This window comes from Trichosurus vulpecula, chromosome 5, assembly GCF_011100635.1.
Source record: "Trichosurus vulpecula isolate mTriVul1 chromosome 5, mTriVul1.pri, whole genome shotgun sequence".
Taxonomy (NCBI): Eukaryota; Metazoa; Chordata; class Mammalia; order Diprotodontia; family Phalangeridae; genus Trichosurus; species Trichosurus vulpecula.
In genome coordinates, this window is record NC_050577.1 from 221,671,997 (window position 1) to 221,684,219 (window position 12,223).

The window sequence follows — 12,223 nt, forward strand, 5'->3', positions numbered from 1 at the left end:
TGCATTGTTGGAGTTTGCCAGGGCAGTGAAATGACAGATTCTGTCCAAAAAAAGAAAAAAATATTCCATCATACGAAAAAAGTAACGTTCCAGACTGTCTCCCGCTGGAGGGCCATTTTCCTGGGTTCGGCTGCTGGGGGACTCTCCGACCCGGGGGCAGGAAGGAGGGGAAGGGGAGCGGGGCGGCGGGGAGGGGCAGGAGGCCAGTTTCGGGGTCCTCCGTCGGGGGTGCCAGTCAGCGCTGCGCCGCAGGGTGGCCGCAGACTGTGCCGCTGCTCGCCGCAGGCTGCCCTGCTAAGCTCCGGACTCCCTGAGCCCTTGGCGGTAGGGGAGGACGAAATCTGCCTGGGGCGAGCACGGGAGGGTCCGAGGCTGGGTCAGCTCAGAGAGCGGTCTCGCGCCCCGCCCCCGACTCAGCAGGGGCCGGGATAGGGAGGGGAGCGCACGCGCGCCCCGCCCCGGAGTCCGGCCCGCCGGCCGGAAGGCTCCGTCCGCTCGCCTGTCAGTCAGCCGCCCGCCCACGCTCGAGGGGAGGGGGGACGGGAGCACGCCTCTCCCCCGCAGGCCCGGATTGGTCGCTGCCTCCGACTCCGCCCCTAGGGGAGGGTCCGGGCGGCTTCTCTCTACTCCCTCTTCCCGCCCAGGGCCGGGAGGTGGCGCCCCCGCCCCCGCTGTCAGTGGCCGCGCGACTGCGCGCTCCCTCCTCGAAGGCCGGCCGAGAGAGGGGCCGTGGAGGCTGCCCGAGCGGCCGCCGCCCTCCTGCCCCGGCCCCGGCCCCGGCCCCGAGCTCCACCATGCTCCGCCGGATCTTGCAGCGGGTAAGAGCCGAGGGCTGTCGCCGCGGCGGGCCCCGGGGCCGGCTTGTCACTCTCCGGGATTAGGCCTAGGAGCGGGGGGGGCGGGGTGGGGTCGCGCGCCCTCTGAGGTGTGAGGGGGAGGGGCGGGGCAGGGGCGCAAGCGCTCTGGGGTGTGTTTGTGGTAGCGGGGCGCGCTCCAGACCCCCTTTCCCACGGCGGCCGTTATGGCCGCTGTATTTACTAGTGTCATTGAGAACGTGGCGGCCGGAGCCGGGGCTGCAGGGGGAAGAAGGCAAGGTGGGGGGGGGAACGGAGGAGGGGCGGGACCTCGCCCCGCCCCACCCCCTGCTGACCTTTGGGCTGTGGACCCAGAGCCACCCGTCGGGCGCCCCCGGTCCTTGTCCCTCTTTCCGGGGCACCCGCCGCCTCACTCCGGACAGGACACGTGGGTGACAGCCGGGGCCGCGGGACCTGGGGCGTCCCTTCCCTGGGCCCCGGAGGCCCACGTGCTCCTTCCTCCCTCCGCCGCCCCGATCGCGGCCCGGTCCTTGGAAGCCGAGGTCTTCCGGACGCTGCCCTGGCGTCCCGGGGCCAGACCCCGTCCTGGGGCTCCCTCCGCTGTCTCCTCGGACCCTCCTGCCTCGCTTTTGTGTCCCCAGGGCTTGGCATACAGGAGGCGCTTACTAAATGTGTGTACACTTGCCTTGCACTTAGGCTCCTTCATTACCCCGAGACTTAAGTGAGGGAGGTGCGTGCCCGACGACCTAGACTGTAGGAAAATGGGAGCCACAAACCTTATGGGGCCGTTCCGAGGACAAAAGCAGTAGGGATTGAAATCCATGATTGTGCGGCCGGGGTGGCTACCGAAGAGAGTTGAGTCATGGAGTCTATGGAAAAGGGAGTGTTCCAGCTTCTCCCCAGCTGGCTGCGATGTCAGTGTCATGTAAAACTTAGTCATATATCAAGGGGAAGTATAAGCACTAATACGTTCAAATTTCAGAGTTTTCTGTACTCTTAAAAAAAAAGATTGGTACAGATATTCTGGAGGGCTGAACCCCTTTTCTTTTTAATAAAGGAGTCCAGTAATAACAAGGGTATGCCCTGTCTTCTGTTCAGCAGTAAAGACATCTGTGTATGATTTACGTGTAATATGTAACTAATTTGCAGGAACGGGTTATCTTATGCCTCAGATTTTTTTTTCTTCTGTTACTTCTGTAGCTGAAAATTGGTTGGCCTAGGATCTATGTAAATGTTTATGATGAAAAGAAAGTATTTAGGGACTTAAAGGTGCCTTCTGAAAGGTATATTGAGAGAGCTGCTAGAAAATTCGGGATACTTTGAAGTGGTGCTGGTTAATACTGTTAGGAATTAAGGTTAGGCAAATGTATTTGCTTTTCATTGTCGATAGGAGGAAATAAATAGTTTTGGGAATTCCAAAGGAAAACAAGAAATTGGGATTATCTTATGTAAGTAGATAAAGTATTTTGTGAAGCTGTCAAAACAAGAGGAACAAGTTGGTGAAATCTTTTGATGTTAATTATAGGTATTTCCATTGTGAACTTAAAAGTTTCCATAGCTAGCCATTACACTTTGATTAAAATGTAACCCTCATGTAATTTAGAACTTAAGGACATTTTAAATCATCATAGAAACAATCTCTTTTTTTAACTGCCCGAATTCTTTTGAATAAGAATACAATAATTATAATACAATTAGTGTTTACCTTTTTAAAAAGCTGTATGGTTAGTATTTACGAACAGGTATAACTTGAATCTTTAAATTGTATAACATGGCAACATTTTAATTTCACCCCACCCTGACAACCTGTTATTTCTCATCAGAAGTACTAAGACATTAGACAAACTGAACTGTTTAGGCAATATGTTGGAAATGGCCCACATACTTTAAAACTGTGTTATGCATCATTTAATATTGTGGTCTTTGATGACCTTTTCACTTCAGTCACAATTGTTATTTCCTTTAGAAGAGTGCTCTTTAAGTAGCATTTTTAAAAGAAGAAATAAATCCTGTACTTACTATTATGTATAACTTTGAACCTAACCCCAAAAAGTACTAAAAGGGGATGAGATCTAGAGCTGGAAGGGACCTTAGAGGGCATTTAATTCATTAATTTACTTATTAGGAAACTGAGGCCCAGAAAAGTTAAAATGACTCATCTTGAAATTACCCAGTTCTAGGAAATGGCTTATCTGGGATAATGCCAGTCAGTCAAGCATACAGGTAATTGAGCTTCCAATACTGAATTTTGTTATTGCAGTTTTAACAAAATTATATTGGATCATAGAATTATGGATCTAGAGCTGGAAAGGTCTTTAGAATTCTGATCCAGCTTCCTTACTTTATAGATGATGTGATGAAGTGGAAAGTGGCCTACTTGGGATTCAAATTCAAGTCCTGTGACTCCAGGTTCAGCATTCTTTTCCGTTTTACCATGCTGCTTCCCAAAATGTACCTTCTTAATGGATCATGATCCTGTCCCTCCTCCCACCCCCCATACCTATCCAGAGCCCTAGTCTAGTCATAGTTGCCTCCCACCCACCTAGTCTGAGTGATACCTATGAGGTCCAGTTTTCCTCCTTGTGCTTAGGAGCTCTAGTTCAAGTCTTTTGTAGAAGGTTCAGAACTTTCCAGGTAACTAGCTCTCCATTTTCCATCAGTAGCTCTGTCATGCTCAAGTGTGGGGTGCTGAGATACAAATGCAGACATTGGCATTTCCTCCCTTCAAAGAGCCCACATTCTAATAGGGTATAAAACATGCTAGTTGATAAATATAGGATATCTTCAAAATAAATACATTAATTGAGGGGGCATTAACACTTGGCAGAATCAAGAAAGTCCTCTTGAAGAAGGTAATAGTTGAGCTGAGCCTTGAAGGGGGCTGCTAGTTTCAAGAGATGGAGATGAGGAAAGAGGACATTTCACACGTGAGGGACAGCTTGTGCCATGGTCTGGACACAAGAGATGCAGTGTTATGTGTGGGCAATATCAGCTGGTTGGTTTGGATTGTAGAGTGCAAGAGGGATATAATATGTAATCAGCCCTAAAAGATAGATGGGAGCCAGATTGTCGAAGGTTCTAAATTCTAAACAGACAAGTTTGTATACAGTAGGAAACCTCTGAAGCTTCTTGAGCAGAGTGACATGGCCAGACCTCTAGTTTAGGTGTATCAGCTAACCCACAGTGTGTAGGATGTATTGATGGAGAAGAGAGAGAATGAAGGCAGGGGTACCAATTAGGAGGTTATTGAATAGTCCAGGATAGGTCTAGGGAGATTGTGGGGTGAGTAGATTGAAGGGGACAGACAGGAAAATTGTAAAGGGGATAGAGAATGAGTGAGAGAATGAGTAGCCAAGGATGATTTCTAGCTTGTGAACCTCTCCAGAAGGCCAGCTCTTGAACACTCAAACTCAGGAGTTCTCAAACTTGCCAATGCTCAAATTTGGGATTGTCCACAAGGTAATAAGCTTCTAAGACTGGAAAAAGTCCACTCACAAGATCTCTCCTAGGTTGCTCCCTGGTGAATGGAAGATTGATGGCACTTTCAGCATATATAAGGAAGTTGGATAGAGGGGCAGTGAGTTTAGAGGTAAAGATAATGAGTTTGGTTTTGGACGTAGTGTGTTTGAGATGGCTCTGGTACATGCAGGTGGAAACTTCATGCAGATTGTTGAAGATGTGGAGTAGAGCTTAAGAGAGAAATGAGACTTGAATATTTAAATTTGGAAGACATCTGCATGGAGAGCATGGCTGAATCCATGGGAGCTGAGATCAGTGAAACAATGTAGAAAGAGAAGAGGAATGGGCCCAGGACAGAGCTTTTGGGTAACATTTACTCATGAGGGTATTGCACGGATGATGCTTCTGAAAAGGAGACCAAGGGGGAATGCTTGAGCAGGTAGGAGGAGAGCCATGATAGATCAGGCTCATGAAGACTCAAGGAAGAATGGAGGAGATGGTAATCCCAGTCAAACATAGTAGAGAGAGCAAGAAAGATGAGACCATGAAAAGACTACTGGATTCAACAGTAAAGAGATTATCGGCAACCTTGGACAGTCCAGGGGCAGGTTTTGAGATTTTGAGCAGTGATCAGCATGTGTGAAAGTGGAGTATAGGATTGTAGAGAGTTTTTTCTAGGAATGTGGCTAGAAAGGAAGGATGATTGCCTTGAGGGGTGAAAGGATCAAGTGAAGGTTTATTGAGGATGAGGAAATCTGCGTATGTTTGCAGGCAGCATTGGTAAGAGCCAGTGGATTAGGAGAGGTTGAAAATGAGGGAGAGAAGGAATTACCAAAGAGGTGAGCCCTTGGGGGCATATGGGCAGGGATGGGATTGAGGGTACAAGTAGGGACTAGGATATTGGCAAGGAGGACCACCTCATCCTCAGTGACTGGGCTGCAAAGGAGATAATTGGGGACGATGTTGAAGTGATTTGAAGTATGGAATTGGGGAGGAAAGGAAACCCTGGATGGTTGGCTTTAGTTTTTCAGTGAAGTATGTGAGGTGAGTTTCTTTGCTAAGAGAAAGGGGTGGAGGTGGTGATGTAGGTGGTTTGAGAAAAGAAGTTTTGGAAAAGTTTCTTTGGAGAGGGAGGTAGTGTTAATCAGCAAAGGGTGAAATCATTAGTGTGTAGCAGGGTGGGCCCAGCTGAAATTGAGTAACATAAAACCCAGTCAACATAGCTGTGTGATTCTAGGTATTCAGCAGCATAGGAACAAGAAGATAATGGTGTTAGACTAAAAGACAATAATAATACATTGACATTGTAGGCATAAGCCTGCCAGAGACAATTTTTAATTAATGATTCTTCTAATCTAATCCTAACCCTTTACATTCCAGCTTGGACCTTATCATTCCACCAAAACTGCTCTCTCCAAAGTCACCAATCCAATGGCCTTTTTTCTGTGCTGATTCTCTAATACTTCTCTGCATCCTTTGACACTTGTTGATCACTCTCCTGGTTTTCCTCCTCCCAAATGACTGTTCCTTCTCAGTCTTCTTTGCTGGATCCTCTTCCAGATCTTGCCCTGGAACAACAGGTGTCTCTCAGGGTTTAGGCCTGAGTCCTCCTCTCTCCTCCCTCTATACTACTTCACTTGGTGGTCTCATCAGCTCCCATGAATTTAATTACCATCCCTATGCCGATGACTCTTAAATCTTCCTCTCCTGTTCCATACTCTCTGCTGACCTCCAGTCTCTCGTCTCCAGCTGCTTTTTAGATATTTCAAACTGGATGTCCAGTAGACATCTTAAACTAAGTATGTCCAAAATGGAACTTATTATTCTTTCAAATGAGACCCTTCCTGCCTTTCATATTACTGAAGAAGCAACACCATCCTCCTAGTCCCTCAGGCTCACAGCCTAGCAGTCATCCTGGACTCCTCACTGTTGCCAAACAAAGGCTGTCGATTTTACCTTTATAACATCTTTCTTTTTCTCTCTTTCTTTTTTTTTTTTTTTTTTTTTTTGCTTTTTGGCAGGGCAATTGGGGTTAAGTGACTTGCCCAAGGTCACACAGCTAGTACTTGTGTCAAGTGTCTGAGGCCGGATTTGAACTCAGGTCCTCCTGACTCCAGGGCCAGTGCTCTACTGACTGCGCCACCTAGCTGCCCCTATAACATCTTTCTAATATCCCCCACCCCCACCCCCCACCCCTGCTTGCCTTTCAGAGCCTACTGTTCTACCTTTCTAGTCTTCTTACACTTTACTCCCCCTCCCCTCCCCCTCACTTCTTTTCCCAAAGTGTTTGGAATGCTCTCTTTCCACTTCCATCTACTAACTCCTCTGGCCTTTAAGTCTTAACTAAAATCCCTTGTTTTACTGGAATCCTTCCTCAAACCCTTTTAATTCTAGTGCCTTCTAACGCCTTTATTACTTCCTATTTATCCTGTGTAATGCTTGTTTTGTATCTGTTTGTTTGCTTATCTCTCTCTTTAGACTGCTCCTTGAGGGCTGTGACTCGGACTTTTGCCTCTTTTTGTTTCCTGAGCACTTATCAAAGCCTGCTTGATGTTTATTAATTCATCTCTCCAAGGCAGAACATTGTGAAGTCACATTTTATAGCATTATTTAACAATAATTTCACACTATGATAAGAAAGTCACATAGGTCAAAATAAGGTAATAGTTAACATTTTGCCTCATAAAAGAGAATAGAAGTCACTTAATCTTTCAGCACATATACCCATGCAGAATCATCTCTGAAACCACTCAGTTCCTTCTGTACCACTTCTCTTCCTGATCTTTCTTTCTGGCTGGTCTAAGGTGGACTAAGATGTTTCCAAGAACTGAAGTGATCTAAGAGACTTCATCCTTCTATTAAGCAGGTCTTTTATCTTTGCAGTGCCTGGGGGAAGGCAATTGACCTTTACAAGAGGTATTTCCCAATTTTAATCAAGTTACCCTTAGTTTCTTTTCTGAAACCTTAGCTTTCATTCTTGACCTTTTACATATTTTCTTAAAAGAAAAGGTTAGGGAATAAGGCAGCATTTCTTAGTCATTTTAGTCTCAGAATCTTTTTACAATCTTAAAAATTATTAGGAGCTTTTGTTTATGTGGGTTATATCTATTGATATTTACTGTATAGTATTATAATGAAAATAGCTTTGATCTTGTGGAACCCCCTGAACCACCTGGTCCCCTGACCACACTTTGAGAACTGCTGGTCTAGGGGGAAGGAGAAAAGGATTTAGTGAAGATCACTGTTTCTTGAGAAGTTTGATTTAGTAGTGATAAGGTTTTCTTTTTTCTGGTAGATCTGGAAAGGATCACTGGAGAAATATTTATTTCTTAATATATTCTGTTGAAGTTTTTTTTTAAAAGAGGCTTTAATATTGCTTCCATAGTGGGAGTTATTCATGGTAAGTTGGCTGGAAAGAGATTAGAAGTGATGGGACAAGAGTACAAAGGGTTTTATTTAGAATGAAGAACATTGTAAAATTTAGCTCAGGGGCTGGGAAACTGTGGCCTGAAGGCCACATGTGGCCTTCTAGGTCCTTGGGTGCAGCCTTTTGACTGAGTCCAAGTTTTATAGAACAAATCTTTTTATGAAGGGGATTTGTTCTGTGAAGTTTGGATTCAGTCAAAGGGCAGGTTTAGCTGGCTAACTAAAGGGTTGAGATTTTGAAAGGAGGAAAGTGAGGCCAGAATAGCAAATTGCTTGGGAGAACATGGAAGGCTGGAGGGCCAGTCAGTGCTGTCATCATCATCGTTGTCATCCTCATCATCATCATCATCATCAATCAGAGGAAGTTCACAGTTATGGATTATGGAGCTAGAATCCTTGTGGTTCAGGAGATGAAGGACATGACCTTTCCCTATGTGTGGCAGAGGTGGAATGAAGGTACAAATAGAAGTTGGTGGGCCGGAAAGGTATTGGAGGGAACATCAGCATGTAAGTTGATGGAGGTGATTTTTCTGGAATCCTGAACGTTCCTATAACATTTAAGATTCTTTTCATAGCGGAAGTGACACAAAGTAAATTTGTTAAGAGAATTTGTGAAGGCCTTCTTTACAGCATCTCTAGGACCATGAGGTCTAAAGAAACATTGAAAATTTTTTTCTCTACACCTCAGGTGGCTTACCATTAGTAATTTGTAAAGCTGCTGCTCTTTTTGTAGAGTTTCTTCAGCAAAGAATTTTTAATTGATTCATGAGTGTACAACATTATCTTTTGTTTTTGTTGTTCTTTTACAGCTTACTACAGCAATTTTATTAGCAACTCCAAGGCTGTGGGATGGTTTTATTTTTACCTCTCTATCACCATCACATAGCACAGTACCTGGCACATGGTAGACAAGAAATGGTAGTTGCTCTATATTCTCATTTGTTGTTGTAAGGTAGGTAGTACAGGTATTCATTCCTCCTTTGAAGGAACAAGTGGTTTTCAGGGCCATTTTACAGATGAGAAAACTTTGGAAGTTAAGTAACTTGCCCAAGATCATACAGCCTTCTGTTAGAGCAAGAATTTGAGCTCAGGTTTTGAGATTCCAAGTTAATTTTCATAGTGCTCTTTCTACTACAGATATTTCATTCTTCTGTGGTACCTTGAAGAAATGTTCTACCCACGCAAAAGATCAGCATTGTTTTTGTTAAAAATAATGTTCCTTCAGTATACTAAGACAAGCATGATATACTGGAGGAGGGGTAGCATATTTTCCACGAGCATTACTTCCTGTTTTTGTTTGTTATTAGAAATGAAGAAGGACCGAATTATTCAAGAGTCCTTTCTTAAGCACTTTGTGTCAGGCTTTGGGGTACAAAGAAAGGCAAAAAACTAGTCTTTGTCCTTAAGGATCAGGGAGAGATAGAGGGAGAAGATTCCATTCATGGAGTGCAGCTGCTGTTAAAAAGACACAGAGTGGGGGAGATGCATTGTGGTGTGTAAGGAACAGTAAGAAGACTAGTGTCTCTGGATCGTAAGGTATGTGGTAGGGAGTAAAGTGTAAGAAGACTAGAAAAGTGTGACAGGCTTTAAATGCCAAACAGATGATTTTAATATTTGATTCAGGAGGTAATAGGGAGTGACTGGCATTTATAGAGCAGGGGGATGGCATGATCAGACCTGTGCTTTATGAAAATTGCTTTGGTGGCTGAATGGAGGATGTATTAGAGTGGGGTCCTGAGCCAGGGTGACCAATCAGAGGGCAATTGTCCAAGCATGGGGTGTTGAGGGCTTGTGCCAGCATGATGACCTTGTGAGTCGAGAGAAGGGGATATATAAGAGGCATGTTGTGAAGAGAGAAACAACAAAACTTGGTAACAGATTGATTGCATATGTGGAGTGAGTGTGAGTGAGGGGTTGCAGGCCTGTGTAGCTGCAGAAAATAGGGACTTCAGAAGAGGGTAGAGTCTGGGGGAGAGGACTGGAAGAAGATAATGAGTTATGTTTTGGACTTACTGAGTTTGAGATACTTAAACAGTATCCAATTTGAGAGGGTCCGAAGGCCATTGGTGATGCCAAACAGAAACTCAGAAGAGGAATTTGGTCTGCATTGGGAATCATCTGTGTAGAGATGATAATTGCACCAGTGGGAGGTGATGCCATCATCAAGTGAAATAGCCTTTAGAGAGAGAAGTTCTAGCTCAGAGCTGCAGAATTAGAGTAACACACACACACACACACACACACGAAGAATGACTAACAACATTAACCCAAGCTAACTGGAAATGAATTGATTGAAGATCCAGTGAAGAAAAATGAAAATGAGAAGTAGTCAGAGAGGAAGGAGGAAGAAACCTAGAGAGGCAAGAGTGTTCAGGAGAAGAAGGTGATTGGCAGTGTCAAAGGCTACAGAGACATCAAGAAAAATGAGAATAGAGAAAAGGCCATTATATTTTTTTAATAAGTTAATTTATTTTTAGTTTTCAACATTCACTTGCATAAGTTTTGAATTTTCTTCCCCCCCTCCTTTCCCCTCCGCAAGATGGCATGCATTCTGATATAGGCTCTACATATACATATCCTATTAAACATTTTCATATTAGTCATGTTGTATAGAAGAATTAGAATGAATGGGAATAACCATGAGAAAGAAAAACATTAAATAAAACAAAACAAAAAAAGAAAATAGTCTACTTCAATCTGTATTCAGACTCCATATTTCCTTTTCTAGATGTGGATAGCATTTTCCATCATGAGTCTTTTGGAATTGTTTTAGGTCCTTGCATTGCTGAGAAGAGCTAAGTTTATCAAAGTCAGTCACTGAACACTGTGGCTGTTACTGTGTACATTGTTCTCCTGGTTCTGCTCACTTCACTCAACATCAGTTCATATAAGTTTTTCCAGGTTTTTCTGAAGTCCACTTGCTCATCATTTCTTATAGCATAATAGCATTCCATTACATTCATACACCACAACTTGTTCACCGTTCCCCAACTGATGGACATCCCTTCAGTTGCCAATTCTTTGCCACCACAAAAAGAGAGCTGTTATAAATATTTTTGTACATGTGGGGCCTTTTCCCATTTTTATGATCTCTTTGGGATATAGACCTAGAAGTGGTTTTGCTGGGTCAAAGAGTATGCAAATTTTTATAGCTCTTTGGGCATAGTTCCAAATTGCTCTCCAGAATGATTGGTCAGTTCACAACTCCACCAATAATGCATTAGTGTTCTAATTTTCCCACCTCTTCTCCAGCATTTATAATTTTCCTGTTTTGTCATGTTAGCCAATCTGATAGGTGTGATATGATACCTCAGAGTTGTTTTGATTTGCATTTCTCTAATCAATAGTGATTTAGAGCATTTTTTCGTATGACTATAGATATCTTTAATTTCTTCCACTGAAACCTGCCTGTTCATGTCCTTTGACCATTTATCAACTGGGGAATGACTTGTATTCTTGTGAATTTGACTCAGTTCTCTATGTATTTTAGAAATGAGGCAAAAAGGCCATTATATTTTGCAATTAAGAGAGCATAGATAAATTTTTTGAGATATTTCCTATTGTTGCCTAATATTACCAAACGATCCAACTCTGATTCTTAGACTAAAACTACTTTTTTTTCCAAAAAGCAAAAAAAAGTCAATTTAAACAATTTTTTTAAAATACCTTAAAAAAGTTGTTACTTTTAAAAACTTACCTTCAACTCCTTTCATTAAGTAACTTTTCATCTTGGTTCTTCACTTTCTGTATAAAACATGAATTTTCAGTGCAGAGTGAATTTTCAGCTTGTAGAAAATTGGAGTCAATCCACTTCAGCTTCAGAAATCCCTGGGTGGGAGTTCCTCAGAATGGAGGGTGAATGAGTGAATCCTCTTTCAGCCCTCTTATGTTTAGCTGGCCTCAGATCCTCCTAGACTGTTTAATACTATCTAGTTATTTACCAGGATACCAGGGTCTGGTTAGCTTGGGCATCTTGCCATTTTCCCCCTTCCCTAGCATCTCTTTCCTTCCCTTTTGCTAGGGGAACAATGATCAATTTATTACCATTGCTAATAGAAAGGGCAGCTACACTCACAATTCCTTTGACTAGACCAAAGCTTCCTTCTCTGGCCACCATGTAAGTATTGTATCCCTTTAGCAGATTATAAGCTCCTTGCTTGGCTCTTTTTAATTGTATCTCCAACTTCTGGCACACAGTAGTTACTTAATAAATGCTTGTAAGTTGATTGATTGGTGCTGTGGTTTAGGGGTCTACTACTAAACCTTGATGAACCTGCCCTCAATGCCTCTGTTTTCCTTTTAATAGTAAGCCTAGCATTGTGGTTTTCTTCAGCTCCCTCTCTCCTTCCAAGGAGGTTTACCATGTTTTGAGTCTTCATTGTTGTGGGTAGAATGATCTATTTTAGCTTCATAGCTAAGGATAAGCAGCATGAATATACCATTTGAAGTGAATCCTTAGGAAGACCATGTAAGCTGTCCCATATGTATTTTCATACTACTTCAATGCAGCTGTTAGTCATGCC

At 43.6% G+C, this 12,223-nt stretch overlaps 1 protein-coding gene across 1 annotated transcript in view; it reads left to right on the forward strand.

Annotated features, from left to right (window-relative positions):
• The first annotated feature begins 654 nt into the window (after window positions 1-654).
• Window positions 655-12,223, forward strand: part of EEA1 (early endosome antigen 1) — a 127,908-nt gene continuing 116,339 nt past the window's right edge. The window contains exon 1 of the mRNA XM_036761429.1: window positions 655-818. Within this exon, the coding sequence (XP_036617324.1) occupies window positions 795-818 (24 nt within the window). The 5' untranslated portion in view covers window positions 655-794. The remainder of the gene's footprint in view (window positions 819-12,223) is intronic.